Source organism: Osmerus eperlanus, chromosome 18, assembly GCF_963692335.1.
Source record: "Osmerus eperlanus chromosome 18, fOsmEpe2.1, whole genome shotgun sequence".
Lineage (NCBI taxonomy): Eukaryota > Metazoa > Chordata > Actinopteri > Osmeriformes > Osmeridae > Osmerus > Osmerus eperlanus.
Genome location: NC_085035.1, coordinates 4,640,778 through 4,659,083, shown reverse-complemented (window position 1 = coordinate 4,659,083; position 18,306 = coordinate 4,640,778). Strand labels below are relative to the sequence as shown.

The window sequence follows — 18,306 nt, the reverse complement described above, 5'->3', positions numbered from 1 at the left end:
AGTATTGGCTTGAGGGGAGAGGTGGAGGTACTGGTGTGTGCTGGGTGGAGAGGGAGGAAGTGGTCTGGAATAAGTAGGCCTAACGTTTGGGCATAGGCTACAGGGCTGGATACAATATTGAGGATTATGGGAAAGCATAGAACAGGATTGTGTGAAGGGTGCATGCTCGGAGAAGGACACTGGAACATCCCAAATCCTGCGACCTCGGGTCATCTGGCACTACTACCGCGACAACACCCTCCTTAAACACGGTGTTGTAAATCAGCTACGCCACCATAAAGCTTGTGTGGGCGGTAATTATACTAAGGAGTGAGTTTAATACATTTAACTCGGCTCCACACGTGTATTGTGAAGTCTATCGGTGTCGACAGGGGATTGATTGAGGTCAGAGGAGCTGATGGAGGAGAATAATATAAGGCCGTGACCGACCTCACACTCCAACACAGTAGGTGGCGGTGCATGCACATTACATTAGGATGCGATCCGCCAACCAGAACCCAAAGAAGAAGTGGATCGGTGGGGCTGGGTCTATGGTGAGGCTATTTGTCAACAAGAATGGCGGATTCAAGTCCATCTGTGCGCGTCTCTGGATATGTCCTAGGTTCATTGATGTTTCAGCATTTTAATAGTAATTGTGATGTGGTAAGCAGTAATAACCTTTAATATATATAATAAGAATTATATATCACTTGAAGGCCAGAGGTAAATGGAGTGCCGGAAGCTTGCTAGATAGCTAGCAAGTTTGTTTTCAGCTATCTACAACAATAGTAGCTTACAATAGCTAACTAGCAATAGCTGCTTAACAGGCATTCCGTTTTACCCTGTTCGGTAGCTAGTTAAGTAATGTTATCTAACTTCGCAGGAGGGTCTTATTCTTGGGGAGAGCAAAGCTGAAGAGAGAAGCAATATCACGGACTCTCAAATTGATCAGATTCAATTTGAACATACGATAAGTGAGTTCATGTTAGTTCTTACTATACTTGTATTACTTACAGCGTCTTCGTAGTTTCCACAACGATTTCATGTGTTCTTGACCCCCAGATATCCAGAAACACATACCATGTCTCAAGTTGAATAGGTATGTAGACTCACTTGACTAGTTGTTTATGTAATTCCTCATACGATATGTCATCCTGCAGGCGACTAAGAGTAACATGTTTGTTCCTATCAATTTAGCTTCTACAGTGGAGTGGGAGAGGTGAACAGCGAAAGAATAAGACACATTTTGTCAACGAATAAGGAGGTATGTACAAAAGACAGTACACAATGCAGTATATAACAGCAAAGCGATGCCACTGTATTATTCAGTTCTAACATTCCTCTGGGTACATTTACATTTAGTCATTTAGCAGACGCTCTTATCCAGAGCGACTTACAGTAAGTACAGGGACATTCCCCTGAGGCAACTAGGGTGAAGTGCCTTGCCCAAGGACACAACGTCAGTTGGCATGACCGGGAATCGAACTGGCAACCTTCGGATTACTAGCCCGATTCCCTCACCACTCAGCCACCTGACTCACGCATGCATGGGAATTCTCTTTTTAACTGTTTTAGGAGAATGTGATTGGCTGGTACAAACAGCGAAGGCACACATGCCAAAAAATGACCTTCAGAGAGCAAATTGTCCACCAGAACTTGAAGAAGACACTGTCCAATCATGAGCTGATTTTCCTGCTTCTCACACCCAGTGATGTCACATCATCAGGCTCTACCCGTCGGCTAGAATATGCCGTCTTCAAATCGCATGGCAGGTAAGAGCACTGATCATACTATGTGTTTCTGCCACACAAGTCCCTGCTTTCGTTCATGCTACAGTGTGCTAGTGTGTAGTAGACCGTGCTACAGTGGTATTGAATCCTTGCCCCCTCTTCCCCTGAAAAGTCAGTTCCACAACATTCCTGTCCTAGTCAGCAACCTAGGGTTGTTGGAACAGCAGGACTACTGGAGGATCTCTACAGCCTGTTCATCTGTAAACTACAACCGGGCCATTAAGAAGCATAGGTAAAGAGCTTTAGAACTTTGGACCTTTCACATAGAGCAGTGGTTCTCAACCCTGTCCTCAGGGACCCCCTGTCCTTCATGTTTTAGATGTTTTCCTACTCCAACACACTTGATTCAAATAAATGGGTCGTTATCTAGCTCTGTAGAAGCCTGGTAATGAATGTGCAGACAGGGGGTCCCTGAAGACCAGGGTTGAGAACCACTGACATAGAGGATCTACGGAGTGTTTGTACTGTGGGCTCATGGTGATTTCTCCTTCCCTCGGTGCAGATCAAGATTCTTCTCGTCAGAAGGGACTCTGCCCGAGGTGGATAAGGTCAATGACATGAATGACTCCTTGCAGGTTGAATTGAAGGTACGTCTAGGCAGTCGACACGGGACATGTGGTCTGTAATACACCCAGCGCTCTTCATGTTGCACTCTCGTGTCTCATCCATCCCCCTCTTTCCTTTCTCGTCCCTCCATCCAGTCGGCGTGCAGGGATGTGGAGGAGAGTGAGCGCTTGGTTGAGAAGCTGCTCGCGGACGTTTCTGCCCTCAGGAGGCGAGTCAGGGAAAGGAAACAAGGGCAGAAAGAAGGTGGGACATGACTCAGGCACATCATAACCCAGCTTGACAAATCGGGTCATTCTTACATTTGCATTTAGGTATTTAGCAGACGCTCTTATCCAGAGCGACATACAGTAAGTACAGGGACATTCCCCCCTGAGGCAAGTAGGGTGAAGTGCCTTGCCCAAGGACACAACGTCATTTTTCACTGCCAGAAATCGAACCGGCAACCTTCTGATTGATAGCCCGATTCCCTAACTCAGCTATCTGACTCCCGACTACTTTTTATTTACGTAACTCTTGTGATTTTCCCTCTCCGGCAGATGAAGCCTCCCCCAACCCGCAGCCTCAGGAGAATGTGCTGCTCTGTGAGGCCGTGAAGGCCCTGTTCCCTGGGTCGGGCCTCCTCCAGACACAGGTCCTCAGCCTGCAAGGCTTCCCCCTGCCAGAGTTTTGCTGCAACACAGACCACACCATAGACATCGCCTCGACACTGCCGCTGATCCTTACTCAGAAATTCCCCAAAGGCCGGAAAGACAAGCAGGGTCATGTGCGCCTAGCATGCAGGAAACGTCATCTACCAGGTTCTTCTCTGGTTCCTAAGAGAAGGAAAGGTGTCCAGGAGGAGACCGAAGACTCTTCATTGCCACTCAGTGGGTCGGAAACAGAAGAGGAGCTGCCTCCTCATCAGAACGGAAGCTTAGACGTGTCTGATTCCCCCATCTTTTGAGGATAGCGATTTGTTCTGATGCTAAATCTGCCTCTGTGCCTTGGTTGTTTGTTGTATGGACTGCACTCTGATTGCTCAGTATGGAAGACTGTCTTATGTAGCTTATTTTGTTAAAATCTAACATGTTCCTAAACTTTTCAAGTTATTGAAATAAAAATTATTCTGCCCATTATAAATAAGGTATGTTGTTATAAGATTATTTAAGTATATGTATTTTCCCATAGTGCTGCCTGCAATATGACAGTAAAGACTAACAAGACAGTTCCAGGGTTAACAAATACTTTAATAAACAATTCATATGAACAATTCAGGATTGGATTCCATAATATAAGATGATTATTCAAGGTGTCTGATGTCACATATGTTGGGGTCTTTCATAAACTGGGGGTGCTTGTGGGTAACTGACATGAAACCTGCGAAGGAAAGCAAAAAACGTGTTTAAAATGTGCTCATGAAAACACGAATTAGGCTAGGCCTATATGTTTAATTCTACTTTGGGAATGCAAAGCCTAACAAGAAAAAAGGTTCCATATTGATATGAGGCATATTCCCCCAAAATGCATGGAATTTTACAGAGTTGGTGATAATGACCATTTGAAGACATACCCATGGAAATAGATTTTTTGATTGCTTTTGAGATCTCCTTCTGTTTCTTTCCACATAAACCTGCAGTAAAGCATCAGTATCAGTTACTATGTTATGACTAAATTCAGTCTCGTTTGATAAGTATTGCTGTTTAAAATCTGTCTGGTTCTTACCTGTTATGTGTCTTCCATAGATTCTACCAGTATGAGGCGATATGAACTGGGACAGCAGCTGTGAGAAGATACTAAATGTCACTTAAGAAAATTCAAAGTTTATGAATTGTTTTATAACGATTTAAGATACTTCAACTAACCTGAACATTCCTGTAGTCCACAGTAATGCCGGTGAGAACACAGCCCTTCTCTGGTTGCTTGTAAGGGTTCTCCATTGGGACAGGCTGATGGGGGAAAATGCACTTAGCTCAACGGTTGGTTTCAAATTTAAATATAACACACACGTCTTGGATGGCAATGAAAAGCAATTATATGTAAAGAGTAAATCCACTGAAAAATAAGTGAACCTTACCATATCGCTCTTCTGGACTAAATGCGACCCGCTTGATATACTTCTAATTGAATGATCTGCAATACAGAATCAAGTCAACACTTGGTAACAGGCTATTAGGCATCATGCACAGCGATTGATAGTGATTTGCCACCAATGTCATTGTAAACATACTGTATTTCACAAATATTTATCATCATTAACATGACGATCAACTATATATACAACTAAAACGTTGAAAACAGTCTTACTTGGAACTCCATGTTGTGAAACAATCTGTCTTAAAGCTCGAAAACCAACGACAGCAAGCATCTTGTACGCCTAACAGAATGTTCAAGATGTTATTGGACGCATATCCTGTGCTCTTCTGTATTGGTGACGTGTGCAACTCGTGTTTGAGACTATTCGAGTTCCTCCTAAAAATAAACGTGTATTGAATTGCTACGAATGTCTGTACAAATTTTAGAGGATATATATGAATTAAAGGTGTTTTGTATGGAACCAATCTGGAAATTGTATCACAGACATAAAATATATCGGATATCCACATGCTTTTGTGGACGGATGTTATATAAAGTAACCCCTCGTCTCTGATTGGTTTATATTAGGACGATAGACTTGTGTTTACAATTTCAAATGCAGGTATTCTGCTCCTAGCTTCACTGTTAGCCTAACTTATTGTTAATTGGACTACAGATATGTCGTTTGTGTGTTTTCTTGACATTTAAATGTATTTGAATGTAAGTCTTACTGTCTAGTTTTTTTTGCACTGTCTTTTAGGTTTGGATTTACTGTAGCTGTAAACACACTAGCTAGCTAACGACGTTTTCTTCGTACAGTACACTTCACATTAGCTAGCTTGTGCTAGGAATTGTTCTTGCTTTGAAGGTTGTTTCGCTTACAACTTCACGTTATGTGTAAGTGTAAGGTTGGACACAATGAGTGCTGACAACCGAGAAATAAAAATAAAACGAGTGACCTCTAGAAAGAGGTCTAGGGATTCTCTCAAAAGTCATCTGACGCCTCTAAGAAAAAGAACGACTGCCTCTGGAGAACAGTGTTCCGACAAAACAGGAGGACGACCTCATACGAGAACCATGGGCGAGGTAAAGTTCAATGAGGTCGATAGCCTTTAAATTACATTGCCCCGCGTGTGTATACATACAGTAATTTGAATGGTTTGTCTAAAATAACGATGTTGCTCTTTCAAGAATTACAGTGACAATGAAGATTTGTTCGGGGACTATGACAGCATTTTGGGAGACAGCTCTTTTCTGGCAAAGATAGATGACGCGGAGAAAAACATGAAGCAGCATGACATTGATCATAAAACCTACATAGACCCTGTGGGTCATCACCTTGAGAACCCTGACTTCACTGCCCTACGGCCGACAAGAGACACCTGTGTGAAGTCAGGGTGTGATGACAGTCTCACCGACTCGATCCTGGAAGGGCTCCGGGATGACTCTTTTCGAGACGTTCCAAGCTCCCAGCTAGCCTTTCAACAAGAAGTTCTTCAGAGGGATGAGAAGAACCGCTGCCTAGACGCAGACAAGACTTCCACTCCAAACCCAGAAAGGTCTGTTGAATACAGGAATAAAAGGGAAGAGACAGATGTTGCCCCCAAGGCGAGAAAGAGCATGACAGATCATCTGAAGAGAGCCATGTTGTGCAATGCAGCAGCTCCTTCTGGTGTATCGAGGACGACGGTGCAAAAAGAGGCTGTGGTTACAGAGGAGATCAGTGTTGCCATGCAGGCCATCGAATCTGTTTCTATGGAGACGACAGACCTGGGGCCTTTCTTTGGTCTTCCCACCAAAGTCAAAGAGCTAATTTGCAACCTCAAAGAAATCAAAGACTTGTATGGTGAATATCCGACTTTATCCTCCGTAGTCCACTTCTAATACTACTAATCCATTCATGTGATTAATACTGCTCGTTGCTTGATGAGACTGAGTCTATGAAAAGCTGTTCATATGTGCGTTCATTATATTGGGTTTGGTGTGTATGTTTCAGACTGGCAGAAAGCGTGTCTAAACCTGGACTCTGTTCAGCAGAGGAGGAACCTCCTCTACTCTCTTCCCACCAGTGGAGGGAAGACTCTCGTGGCTGAGATTCTCATCCTGAAGGAGCTGCTATGCAGGAAAAAGGATGCGCTTCTCATTCTCCCTTACATATCTTTGGTGCAGGAAAAGGTACAAAATAATATGGTATTAGAATTCAGCATGTTTTTCCATGTGTTTCATTAAGTGCACATTACAGTGAGTATTTCCCTTGTTCAGGTCAGAGGGTTGGCTAGCTTTGGCCTGGAGTTGGACTTCATGGTGGAGGAGTATGCTGGCAGTAAGGGCAGGTTCCCCCCGGTGAAGACGAGAGGGAAGAGGTCCCTGTATATCGCCACCATAGAGAAGGCCCACAGCTTGGTTAACTCCCTCATAGAGGCAGACAGGCTGGGCAATATTGGACTGGTGGTTGTTGATGAGGTATACAGGTTGTTTTGAAATGTGAAAATCGAATAAACAATCCATTTCTCCAGTGATTCTGGAGTATCTAATAATGACTTGTTTTAGCTCCATATGCTGGGCGATGGTAGCAGAGGAGCCATTATTGAGATGACTCTGGCCAAAGTCCTGTATCTCAGTGGTAAGTGAAACCATATTCTCATACTTATCCTGGCTGTAAAAAAAGAATAACAATAATGACATCTGTGAATAATGAAGTTCATTATTCTGTGTTGCACTCAGGTTCAACTCAGATCATTGGAATGAGTGCCACTCTGGGCAATGTCCAAGATCTTCAGAAGTTTCTGAAGGCTGAGAATTACACCAATGATTTCAGACCTGTATGTGATCCTCCCAACAGACTTAAGCAATGCAAATCTCGTTGTCTCCATCATATCAAGTGCAAATCCTACCATATCTTGAATATATTCTTTCAATCTTTCCTATAATGTGTTTGCAGTTGTACTGACAGTTTTTCTTGTCCAGGTCCAGCTGGATGAGTATGTCAAGCTCAAGGACAGCATATATGAGGTCGACCCCAAGGAGGAAGAGTGCTTCAGGTTCTCAAGACTTCTGAATTTCAAGGTACAAGGGTCAATAAAATGGTCCAAAACAAACTTGTTAAAGGGAGGAGAAAAGGAGTTAAAAAAAAAAAAATTATAACCAAGGACGTTTTCTCTCAGTACTCCAGTGCAATGCAGAAGATGGACCCAGATCATATTGTAGCGCTGGTAACTGAAGTCATCCCGGCCCATTCGTGTCTGGTCTTCTGCCCCACCAAGAAGAACTGTGAGAATGTGGCAGGGATGATCTGCAAATACCTCAACAAGTAAGCTCAGTCTAAATCCACGGAAAGAACATTTCGGCTTCATTCTAACGGCTGCCATCACGTAGCCAATCCCGTTTCTTCTTCCTCAGGCAGTTCCTCCAGCACAAGGAGGCCGAGAAGGCCGCGTTGCTGAGGGACCTGAAGAGCTGCGGGAACGGCTCCCTGTGCCCGGTGCTCAGGAGGACGGTCCCCTACGGCCTCGCCTACCACCACAGCGGCCTGACCAGCGAAGAGAGGAAGCTGGTGGAGGAGGCCTACTCCTCCGGGGTCCTCTGCCTCCTCGCTTGCACCTCCACCCTGGCTGCAGGGATCAACCTGCCTGCCCGCAGGTGAGCCCCCAGCCTAGGACCGCTCCGACCGGGGGGGGCCCCCCTCGCCGGACGACAAGCCTTTGGCGTCGTTTAAAGCGCGGGGGGCTTTTTTTGTGCTCGTGACCCCCAGGGTGATCCTGCGGTCCCCGTACGTGGCCACGGAGTTCCTGAAGAGAAGCCAGTACAAGCAGATGGTGGGGAGAGCTGGGCGGGCCGGGATCGACGCCAGGGGAGAGAGCATCCTCATCCTCCCGGAGAAAGACAAGCTCATGGTTGATAGCGGAACGCTTGACGCGTATCTGACCGTAGGAAGCCGGAATGTGGGTCTGCGGTCTTGAGTACTACAGGGTGTTTCCTCTCCTGTGTTTTCAGGCCAAACGGCTCGTGTCGGCACCGATGGAGATCTGCTACAGCAACCTGATGCATGACGATGGGAAGGGGGTCCTGAGTCTCATCCTGTCGCTCATCGGACTCAGTGTGAGTACTGCAGTCAGGCACTCCCTTTTGGCGGGGGGGTGGCTTTCCATGCAATGTCACTCTGTCTTAATTGATAACATGAACCCCCCCCTCCACCCAGATCACGACCACGTTGGAGAAAATCAGGGACTTTATGAGTGGCACCCTGCTTGCCGTCCAAGAGAGTCGGTTATGCACAGAGAGGAGCTTGGCCGAGATCATTCAGGAGTGTGTGACTGTCCTGAAAGACAAGGCCCTTATCACCGAGTCCCCAGACCCACAGGACGGGACTCTACAGGTCACCAAGCTGGGAAGAGCTACCTTCAAAGGTGAGTCGCGCATACTTCTGACCTAGTTACTTGATGCCTACACAAAGGGGTCGGTTCATATGAAGGATGTTGTTACTTGATCCGTTTGGAAGTTTGTCTGGACCATATCTCTCCTGTCTCTGCGCCCAAGGCTCGGTAGATTTGATCTACTGTGACGTCCTGTACAGAGATCTGTCGAAGGGCCTGGAGAGTCTGATGCTGAACAGTTTCCTTCACCTGCTCTACCTGGTCACACCCTACGACATGATCTCTCAGTGCAAACCCGACTGGATGACATACTTCAGACAGGTGGGTTCCCATTCCCTGTCATCTGCCCTCTGGTTCACTTCTCTTTGTGTGTGTGTGGGTGGGTGTGTGTGTGTGTCATTTGGAGACACAAAAAAAAAGCTTTTTTTCCCGAAACGTATCCAGTTCACGATGCTGTCTGCTGCGGAGCAAAAGATGTCTACGGCAGTTGGAGTGCCAGAAAGCTTTGTTGCCAGAAAGGCTGCGGGACAGACTATTAAGAAGGTGAGGCGGTGCGTTACAATCTCCTGTGTTAGGGTGACTCACTTTTACTGCTACTGTAGTTGGTCTGCACCAAACATGCTTCCTGTATGGGATTTTCTTGGTGTGTCAGTTTCAGAATGGAGCAACATCTTACTCTAAAGTTAAGAGTATCATGATTGTGTCTTTTGAAGGGATTATAATTGGATTTAAATCTCCATCCTCTTAGAAGTCGTTAAAGCATTTACTTGAAAGGTTGACTTAAAACCAGTCAAGTTGATCCTAATTAATCCAGTTAATGATGCTTTGCTTGCATTCTCTTTCCATTTCCATGCTGTTTCACAGCTGAACCATTTAATGCCTTGAAATACCAAAAATACGGTAAACATGCAAGAAAACGTGGTTTTGGTTTACATTGTCATTTAGCAGACGCTCTTATCCAGAGCGACTTACAGTAAGTACAGGGACATTCTCCCCGAGGCAAGTAGGGTGACACAACGTAATTTTTATCGTCCGGGAATTGAACCGGCAACCTTGTGATTAATAGCCCGACTCCCTAACCACTCAGCCATCTGACCCCCGTTTACAATGCATCTCATGAAATTGTACCACCCTCCCCACACACTACTATTGCATTTCCCAGACATGGAAGTCCACGAAGCCAAGTCTTAGACTAAACATGATTTCCAATAGAGAACCTTTATAAAAAATAAAAATAAATCCCCCCGGCCTCTCTTCCAGAACGTGGACATGGCGGTGGCCGGGCGCCTGTACCTGGCCCTGGTCCTCTTCTCCCTAGTGAAGGAGACGGACTTGTGGAGCGTCGCCGAGCGCTTCCAGCTGAGCCGTGGCTTCGTTCAGACGCTGCTCAGCTCCTCCTCCTCCTTCTGCTCCTGCGTGCTGCACTTCACCCAGGTACGTCTGCTCCACCCCCCGGCACGCGCGTCCCTGTCTCGCATCGCCCCCACTGTCTCGACCATGGATCTGAGAGGGGATTCGCCTCATGACCATCAGGAGGTCCGAGTTCCAACCCCCCCCCCCCCTCCCCCCCCCCCCTCCGTGTAGAAGGAAGAACGGCTCCGAAAGCAGGGCTCCATCCATCCCTCGACTCGAGTTCCCTTCTTTCTCTTCCGCTGCAGGAGCTGGAGGAGCTGTGGGCCTTCAGAGCCCTGCTGACGGAACTGACGCGCAGGCTGACCTACTGCGTCCAGGCGGAGCTCATCCCTCTGATGGAGGTGGCCGGGGTCATGCAGGTTTGGTCGTTCAGCCGCGGACGTTCAGTTTGGGCACCAAGGTTTAGGCCCTACGTTAAGATATGCAGTATGTTATGTTTATGTGTTACATGCTCTCTGAGCTGTGTTCTGTGGTGGGGGCATGGTACTCTGGTGTTATATTAGCCACGCTGGAAGTCACAAACCTGTTTTTTTTTCTTTTCAGTCAAGAGCCAAGCAGCTATACAGCGCTGGATACAAAACACTGTCTCACCTCGCTAACGCCGACCCAAACGTTCTCGTCAAGACTGTGGAGAATCTCTACAAGAAACAAGCCAATCAGATAGTGGCATCTGCAAAGGTTTGATTTACCATTACTCCATGTACGAGTAAGATCATGTCCCGATATCGAGTGTTTCCTGGCATTTATAGGTGGAACTTGCTGACTGGGTTTCTGTGGTGTGTGTGTGTGTTCTAGATGCTGCTAAATGAGAAAGCTGAAGCACTCAAGGAAGAGGTGGACGACCTTCTAATGATGCCTCTTGACCTTCCCTCCCTGTAAAAAGATTTGTTCATGTGTATTTATAACGGATTTAACGTTTTATTTTGCCCTGCTGTTATAATTTATAGTTTATCGGAGTGCTGTGTCTAATTAAAGGGTGAACAAAAATCAAGTAGCCTGTCATGTTTTGTTTCAGATAATTAGTGACAACTACACGCAAAAATGAGTTTTCAGGGAGTGTCTTCATTTAGTCAACAGGGCCTCAAGGATGTCATAATTCTTGCAATTTCCTGTTGAAAAAAAGATTCCAGTTTGTACACCGTACAAAATCACTTTCACAATCACACACCACCATTGCATCCTCCCTCCCTTTGTAGCACAGTTGATTTTTGAATAAATTAACATTCTGGACAAATTGTTTTAAGAAAATGTTTTTTGGGGGAAGATAGTTTTGGATATTTTTGAAAACTTTATTGAAAAGGTCAAGGGTGCGGAAATAATGTTTCGAAATAGTACGGGTAGTTTTAACCCGGTCCCTAACGCGACACGGCAAACTTGCGTTTTCCAAATGTGGGACGAATGTTGAGAATGAAACCAACTTCACTTCGCTCTTGAACTGAACTTCGGCTACCCCGGTGATGGATGCGCCAAACGCCAACCTGATATAACTTTTTAGCAAAGTAGCCTTGCTAAGGAAATCATGAGATCTGTTTTTACAATACTTACCTTTGGGGTGACAGCCCTGTGTCATGGATGTTTTGTTGGGGGGTTTAGCGAGTTTGTAAAGGAAGAGACGGAGTTTGTGTCCCTGGGTCTAAAGGTGGATTTTTCTCGTGTGTTGAAAAGAGTTAACAAGCGCTTTTTGTCGGTGTCAATAGATGCAAGTCTTGTCGCAGAAGAAAAGTTCATGTACCTTTTAGGGTAAGTAATCAATTTCAGTTGACGTTTGAATTGTGATGCACAATAGTAAAAAGTAGTTGAATATGCCTAAATAATTCCGCATATATATCAAATAAAAAAAACAAGAACATGTCACTCTACTTTATGATAATCTACAAGCCTTTCACCCCACTAGATCCCCAAAACTGAGAACATTGGCTAAATCATTAAGCCCGGCATTTTTGAGATTTGGAGGGACAAAACAAGACTTTATGATCTTCAACCCAACGAGTACACATCGCGTTCATCACCCAAACTCCCCCTTTCAGAAAGGTAATCACCTAAACTGGTTATCTGTACTATCAGTCGGGTAGGCAACACTCGTTCTTGTGATTCGACGGATACGTAGATGGTAAAGATGACGATAGACGTTGTGATCTGCGGTCACTACAGTTCTTCATTGGGAATTCCTGTTTTGTATCCATGATACATTTGTTTTATTCACAACAGCGTGATTCTTGATTATAGCTACAATGTAGTTACAAAAGGCAGCTATTGCGTGTTGGATGTGCATAGAACTCCCTTGTAGAATACTGTGCCCTTCACTAAATGCTTACCTACAGAACTGATTAAGACCACAGGTTCCCCACGTTATTTATTCCCCATTTGATGTCCTCTTTTAAGGTGACCTCTGTGAGCGACTGGAGCTGCCCCCCTTATTAGAAGAGAAACTGAAGCAAGAATGGGCACAACAGGAAGTGCTACTCCAGACGGAGGAGTTACAAAGGAAGTATCACAGGGTGAAGTTCACAGGTAAAACCCCTAAAACTGTGTAGCCTGTCTGTCATCACCTCACGATCAACCCTGTCTTATCTCAGAACTGGTCTTGTATTTGACCGGCATTGAAATCGGATGTCCTTTTCCTCTCTGTTCAGAGTACGCTGTGGATCTGCTGTTCTCCTTCACAAACTGTTCAGGATTAGACCTCATCTTTGGGCTCAATGCTCTGCTCAGGACAGCTGGGAACTCCTGGGACAGTAGCAATGCAAAGAGCCTGCTCCAGTTCTGTGAATCCAGACAGTACCCCATGGCCTGGGAACTGGGGAACGGTGAGGCTCACAATCAGAATCTCCGACGCTCGACTTTTCGACATTATGGATTTTTCTCCCAGCTTGAGACCAGTTATTCAGGTTTACTCAGAACAATGTGTGAATTTAGCTGCGCACTTCCCATTTCATTGCATTCAGTGCATGATGATGGATTTGTAACTGAATAAATGGTAACACTTAGAGTACAGAAGTAGAATAATGGTCTGGTGAGAGGTTTAGAACATTTTCACCAATATGTTGGTGACGTGCTGTGCCTCTACAGAACCCAACAGCTATGAGAAGAAGGCAGGCATCCGGTTGGACGGGTACCAGCTGGGCCAGGACTTCCTCAAGCTCCGGGAGATTCTGCGAGAATCCAAACTGTACCACAACACTGGGCTGTACGGGCCAGACATCAGCCAGCCTCGCGACCACCGCAGAGACCTGCTGGAGGGGTGAGAGGTCAAGGCCTAATGGGGATTTTGATTGGACTAGAGACAGTCTCAGGGCAAACACTATTCTGCTGGATGAGAAGCATCTGCTGGCTATAAACATCACCGGTGACTATAAGGCTAGGAAATGTTAAAAGCAAGCAATTGAATTAAGTGAGGATCATATAATTCAATTAGGGACATGTGATCTGCTGCATACCTATCATTACTTGAGGGTAAATGTATCGTGGTCCTCTCAGTCTCAGCTCTCGAACAAGAGACCATGAGTTTCTGGTTGAATTTCATTGGGGAAGGATTGGCATAGTCTCGCAGTTAATTATTCCTTCGTCCATCATGTCTAAAGACAAAGAATAACAGAGAATTGTTAGTCACAGGAACTCTTGTATCTCCCATAACAAAATCAGAATGTCCTCATCAGTTAAAATCACCAAATCACGTCCTTGTCTGCTACAAGGATACCTTACAGGAAATAAAGATACTTAAACATGCAAAATACCCGTAAATGAAGCCACAACTATATTCCCTTTCTTCCATTTACTCCTGACAGGTTTTTGGAGAGTGGGGCTGAGGCGATTGATGCGTGCACCTGGCACCAGTAAGTTGAACTTTCCCTTAGGACCTGCATAGCATAAGCAGCTGTCACGTGCTGCTTGGGGCACAGTACACACTCACTAAACACACTCAGGTGTTAGCTAATGGCTGTTCCTCTGAGGCTTTCTCACGTGGGTTTGGTAAACAGACAAAGAGGAACTTGGCACATCTGCTAGCCACAAACTGCTGTACCGTACGTGAAAGCATTTTGAAAGGGAACAACTTGACATGTTTCAAACATCAGTGCGTTCCTTTACGAGGCATGTGATCTATGGAAATGTCTGAATGTTGAACGGGCGTGTGAACTTGCAAAACCTGATTTTGAATTGTGCCGTCACCTTTTTTTCTTTCATCCAGTTACTATGTAAATGGGCGAGACACATCTTTAGAGGATTTCCTGGATCCTCAAGTTCTGGACATGTTAGCCTTGAAAACCAAAGAAGTACTGGAGGTAACAATGACTTGGATCCTCCAACTTCACAGAAGAAGGTTTAAGACTTGAACATAATTGGTTACTTGTATCTTTCTACAGACTGTTGACCTGGTGTCTCCAGGCAAGAAGGTGTGGCTTGGAGAGACCAGCTCCGCCTATGGGGGCGGTGCGGTTGGACTGTCCGACGCGTTCGTGGCTGGTTTCATGTGAGTGTATTCTGTAATCGTTGGCGCATGTGGTTTTGTTTCCTTACAGAGCTGAGGGTACATCTTTTCTGTAAATGGCAGATGTTTTTGGGCACTGGCTGCTGGTGTTTAAGATCAAATCAAAATTCATGCTATTTTTGAGCCCACGTAGTTTTATATCAGATCTTAGCTTATGGTTTATTCAGCTTATTTCATAACTTAATTATCAGTCAAACAAGTCAATACTGTGGCTGGTCATACTTGTCTTGCTTTCGACAGGTGGCTGGACAAACTGGGGCTTGGGGCAAAACTAGGATTGGACGTTGTCATCAGGCAGGTTTTGATTGGCTCTGGAACCTACCATCTGGTGGATGACAATTTAGATCCTCTACCAGTAAGAATTTGTTTTGTTTTTGTTCCAAGCCTTTCCTAGAATGCGCCGGTTTTACATGTCACTTTGTTGTCTGTGATAAGTTTCTCTTCCTGGAATGTTTTCTCTGTTTTTACTTCTGATCTTGTTTTAGTTCCTTAAATAACGTTTGTATTTTAATGACATATAATCTACTCCCATCTGACTTTGGCAGGACTACTGGCTGTCAGTACTGTATAAGAGGCTTGTTGGACCAGAGGTTCTGAGCATAGAAGCCTTCTCAATAATCGGCCAGAACAAGAGAGTCCGGGTCTACCTGCACTGCACTAACAAGAATAGGTATTCCACAATACAACTTGATACTGTATGTGCAACAATCTAACTTTCACATTGTCCTGTGTATTGTGTAGATTAACAGAAGCATCGTTTTATTCCAAGACCTCGGATGTGTTTTAGATGGTTCCCAACCAAAGGTCTAACCCTAATCTCACTCTCTTGTCTGCAGCACAAGCTACAAGAGTGGAGCAGTCACACTGATTGCTATGAACCTCAGTAAGAGTCCGTCCAGGATTGCAGTTCCTGCTCAGGCCTCTAACAGCACTGCTGAGGCCTTCATTCTGCAGTCAGACCAGCCTGGAGAGGAGGGACTCTACTCCAGGTAACACTGCCATCAGTGTACTAACCACTATTTCATGTATGGGATACGTATAGCTTAGCAGCAGATCATTTGTCTGCAGATCTAGAGCTCACAGGTTTGAATCTCCCCCTGTATCTCACTCTTTATTCCATCATGTAATAATACAGCGTCATTATGCCATGGATGAGAAGAGAATTGATATGCGCATGCTGTTCTTTAGGTCTGTGAGACTCAACGGAGAACTGCTGAAGATGATAGACGACCGAACTCTCCCAGAGCTGAAGGGAACTAAGCTTCCACCAGCAGAACATCTCCATCTTCCTGGATTCTCCTTGGCCTTCTACATCCTTCAGGAGGCGAAGGCCCCGGTGTGTCAGTGATCCACAAAGGGGGACATCGACACACAGCTGACACTGTCTACACTATCTAATGGATTGTTGCACTAAAAATATCTGTTGTACACAAGTTTGCTGAAGGCCACCAAATATGGTGAAAGAGTTGACAATGGCTCAACAAACAAACGTATCACACATTTGTCACGTGTGAAGAGAATGGACTTGAATCCTTTTAAATACTTTTGTATTGTTTAAAAATTCTTCATCGTGTAACCATCTGTTGGGTGCTACTGGGATTACATTATATATACACCAAGATATTATATCTAGTTGTGAAAACTGTATGCAGGGTGAGTCCACAATGCTGTTTCATTGGTTTTCTATCTGTCCTGTTGATGATTTAACATTCATCCTCAAATATCTATGCTGAGAAGTGCAATATTTATATTTAAACACTGGGGAGAAAAATACTGTTGAAATCTTCGTTCATAACTTTGTACAAAGAGTGTGTGGAGAAAAAAGAATAATGTAAAGAATTCAAATGTTGTTTCCTTTACCTTATATTTATTATTGTTTTAGCCAGTAATTCAGTAAAAGCAAGAATAGATTTTTCATCTGTCATACAAAAAGCCATTACATTCTAGAACCTTAGTAAGGATGTTGACTGTACCAGCAACTCTGATAATGATTTGGTATTTACAGTCCCTTCACTCTTCCTGTTCCTCTCCGTGTGTGATGATGTAACAGAGAGATTTGTAGTCCAAGTTTCCTTCTGCATCAATGGTGGATGACTGAAACATCTGTTTTACCTGAAATTAATCAGATGACAATTGTCAGGATATTCACACAAGTTTGCATATTCAGTATGAATAGTATATTGATATTTTTGGGGTACCTCTTCAGCAGTAAACTTGTCGGCTTGTGTCATCAGGAGACGCTGTAGTCTGAGGGAAAACATAATATTTAACTGATTAGTTATATTTTCACACAACAATTCTCTCAGGTAACCGTCAAATGTTTGGATGAGTCACTGAAATCCACACTAGGCATCATTCACCCTATGCTAGACGTGAATTGAAATTAATTTGATAAAAACATACTCATCTTTGTGAACAAAACCCTTGGCGTCGGGATCAAACATTTTGAAGGCGTTTGTGATGGTGTCTTCTGGATCTGTGCCTACATCTCCATACAGCTCAGAGTTAACACATTGTAGATACACTCTGGACGGGACACGGTAATACCGCTCTCGTCTACAGCCTTACCGTGCAGCTTCTCTCCAAACAGGTTGAGGAACATGGTAAAGTTGATGGGGCCACTGGCTTCTTTCAGCATATCTTCCAGCTCATTGTCCTTGACGTTCAATTTACCTGTGGGACAGAATGGTCAATAAAAAGGCCTGCTGTTGGGGCAGAATGCATGCAGCATATTAAAATGTGTCCTAACGTCATGGTTTCATTTCCACAAGGATATACAAACCGAGAGATGCATAGGTGTCCTTTAGGTCTTCTTTATCAATGAATCCATCCCTGTTCTGGTCAATAAGTGTGAATGCCTACCCCAAGAAAGAGGAATTTAAATTATTATTTGTAACCTAATCTGATTTTTTGATCCATTTGGTTACACTGTAGTGCAACTGTCATTTTCACAACCAAAAAAGTTGTACCTAAAATAACACTATTGTACCGGAATAAAAAACGGCCTTACCTCCTTGAACTCCTGGATCTGTGTCTGCTCGAACATGGAGAAGACATTAGACGAGGCTCTCTGGGCCCTCTTGGCACCTCCCTCCTTCTTCTTTGTCTTTCTACTGGCCTGAACGAATATACGATAGATTTACTTAGTTTTTCACTAGTTCAGTTATTCCATAGATTGTAAGGCGACCACAATCAAGATGCTGGAGCTTTGCAGTCGAATTTAAGTTACGAAGTACACTGATTGGAAGAAAACCCTTTAGTTAATCAAAGATATTCTGTGTAAAAATGGTACCGTGTAGCTAAAAAGATGTCTGAATGCCATGTCCTTACCATGTCTCTTAGCCGGGTGCTCCTGCTGCAGTGAGTGTGCCTAATGGTTCTGTAGGAGACAGCTTAAATACAGCAGCTGTCAGAACTAGGAGGGTCAATGATGACGGCAGGTGTGGAAAAGGGTCCAGAGGGGACCATGCTAGTCCGATGGGGACCACAGCCAGGCAAAGGTTCTCCATACATGGACAAGTTATCAGGCAAGGCCTGGTCTCTCGTGAGGCCTCCCAACTGCTGTTGAACCTCTCCCAACCTAAGTGTTTCTATTTATTCCACGTTGAAGAAAGAAATCTACTCATGAGTGCTGTTTTTTTTAAAG

The 18,306-nt window shown here is 44.6% G+C and overlaps 5 protein-coding genes across 6 annotated transcripts; 3 read left to right on the top strand and 2 right to left on the bottom strand.

Moving 5' to 3' along the window:
* Positions 1-5: 5 nt before the first annotated feature.
* abraxas1 (abraxas 1, BRCA1 A complex subunit) lies at positions 6-3,953 on the top strand. 2 transcript variants are annotated; one of them, XM_062483943.1, is made up of 9 exons: positions 6-533; positions 863-953; positions 1,042-1,078; positions 1,177-1,243; positions 1,555-1,751; positions 1,882-2,001; positions 2,272-2,356; positions 2,471-2,579; positions 2,873-3,953. In XM_062483943.1, the coding sequence occupies exons 1-9, from the start codon at positions 477-479 to the stop codon at positions 3,277-3,279; spliced, it is 1,170 nt and encodes a 389-aa protein (XP_062339927.1). In that variant the 5' UTR covers positions 6-476; the 3' UTR covers positions 3,280-3,953. The 2 variants fall into 2 exon arrangements, with proteins under 2 accessions (XP_062339927.1, XP_062339925.1); XM_062483941.1 differs by having other exon boundaries at positions 503-642.
* On the bottom strand, positions 3,542-4,751 carry mrps18c (mitochondrial ribosomal protein S18C). The gene is made up of 6 exons (XM_062483947.1): positions 4,620-4,751; positions 4,390-4,445; positions 4,178-4,261; positions 4,038-4,095; positions 3,886-3,945; positions 3,542-3,692 (listed from the first exon to the last, which is right to left on the bottom strand). Exons 1-6 carry the CDS (start codon positions 4,678-4,680, stop codon positions 3,616-3,618), a joined length of 396 nt encoding a protein of 131 aa, XP_062339931.1. The 5' UTR covers positions 4,681-4,751; the 3' UTR covers positions 3,542-3,615.
* Positions 4,752-4,946: 195 nt separating this feature from the next.
* Positions 4,947-11,179, top strand: helq (helicase, POLQ like). The gene is made up of 18 exons (XM_062483934.1): positions 4,947-5,474; positions 5,580-6,234; positions 6,385-6,563; positions 6,651-6,851; positions 6,939-7,011; positions 7,113-7,210; positions 7,356-7,454; positions 7,553-7,698; positions 7,788-8,027; positions 8,140-8,281; positions 8,382-8,486; positions 8,587-8,794; positions 8,925-9,082; positions 9,206-9,304; positions 10,022-10,195; positions 10,420-10,533; positions 10,718-10,852; positions 10,970-11,179. The coding sequence occupies exons 1-18, from the start codon at positions 5,307-5,309 to the stop codon at positions 11,051-11,053; spliced, it is 3,078 nt and encodes a 1,025-aa protein (XP_062339918.1). The 5' UTR covers positions 4,947-5,306; the 3' UTR covers positions 11,054-11,179.
* Positions 11,180-11,427: 248 nt separating this feature from the next.
* On the top strand, positions 11,428-16,494 carry hpse (heparanase). The gene is made up of 12 exons (XM_062483935.1): positions 11,428-11,914; positions 12,069-12,205; positions 12,557-12,685; positions 12,808-12,981; positions 13,244-13,415; positions 13,960-14,007; positions 14,361-14,454; positions 14,536-14,642; positions 14,901-15,015; positions 15,206-15,330; positions 15,497-15,649; positions 15,849-16,494. Exons 1-12 carry the CDS (start codon positions 11,694-11,696, stop codon positions 16,006-16,008), a joined length of 1,635 nt encoding a protein of 544 aa, XP_062339919.1. The 5' UTR covers positions 11,428-11,693; the 3' UTR covers positions 16,009-16,494.
* Positions 16,495-16,525: 31 nt separating this feature from the next.
* On the bottom strand, positions 16,526-18,161 carry LOC134038527 (myosin light chain 5-like). Its single transcript, XM_062483945.1, has 7 exons — positions 17,991-18,161; positions 17,671-17,778; positions 17,443-17,518; positions 17,229-17,333; positions 17,064-17,142; positions 16,859-16,907; positions 16,526-16,772 (listed from the first exon to the last, which is right to left on the bottom strand). Exons 1-7 carry the CDS (start codon positions 17,991-17,993, stop codon positions 16,671-16,673), a joined length of 522 nt encoding a protein of 173 aa, XP_062339929.1. The 5' UTR covers positions 17,994-18,161; the 3' UTR covers positions 16,526-16,670.
* Between the last annotated feature and the right edge of the window lie 145 nt (positions 18,162-18,306).

Bases quoted from the DNA above. Each gene is read 5' to 3' on its own strand.
- abraxas1 (XM_062483941.1), top strand. From the start codon at position 556: ATGGCGGATTCAAGTCCATCTGTGCGCGTCTCTGGATATGTCCTAGGT. The intron at 2,357-2,470 runs GTACGTCTAGGC...CCCTCCATCCAG, and splicing joins CCTTGCAGGTTGAATTGAAG to TCGGCGTGCAGGGATGTGGA. The intron at 2,580-2,872 runs GTGGGACATGAC...CCTCTCCGGCAG, and splicing joins GAAACAAGGGCAGAAAGAAG to ATGAAGCCTCCCCCAACCCG.
- mrps18c (XM_062483947.1), bottom strand. From the start codon at position 4,680: ATGCTTGCTGTCGTTGGTTTTCGAGCTTTAAGACAGATTGTTTCACAA. The intron at 4,446-4,619 runs GTAAGACTGTTT...TCTGTATTGCAG, and splicing joins TTCACAACATGGAGTTCCAA to ATCATTCAATTAGAAGTATA. The intron at 4,096-4,177 runs GTTAGTTGAAGT...ATCTTCTCACAG, and splicing joins TGGACTACAGGAATGTTCAG to CTGCTGTCCCAGTTCATATC.
- helq (XM_062483934.1), top strand. From the start codon at position 5,307: ATGAGTGCTGACAACCGAGAAATAAAAATAAAACGAGTGACCTCTAGA. The intron at 7,012-7,112 runs GTAAGTGAAACC...TGTTGCACTCAG, and splicing joins CAAAGTCCTGTATCTCAGTG to GTTCAACTCAGATCATTGGA. The intron at 9,083-9,205 runs GTGGGTTCCCAT...AAACGTATCCAG, and splicing joins GGATGACATACTTCAGACAG to TTCACGATGCTGTCTGCTGC.
- hpse (XM_062483935.1), top strand. From the start codon at position 11,694: ATGAGATCTGTTTTTACAATACTTACCTTTGGGGTGACAGCCCTGTGT. The intron at 14,643-14,900 runs GTGAGTGTATTC...TGCTTTCGACAG, and splicing joins GCGTTCGTGGCTGGTTTCAT to GTGGCTGGACAAACTGGGGC. The intron at 15,650-15,848 runs GTAACACTGCCA...GCTGTTCTTTAG, and splicing joins GAGGAGGGACTCTACTCCAG to GTCTGTGAGACTCAACGGAG.
- LOC134038527 (XM_062483945.1), bottom strand. The intron at 17,143-17,228 runs GTAAGGCTGTAG...ATGGAGATGTAG, and splicing joins GTTTGGAGAGAAGCTGCACG to GCACAGATCCAGAAGACACC. The intron at 16,908-17,063 runs GTATGTTTTTAT...GTTTTCCCTCAG, and splicing joins GGTTTTGTTCACAAAGATGA to ACTACAGCGTCTCCTGATGA.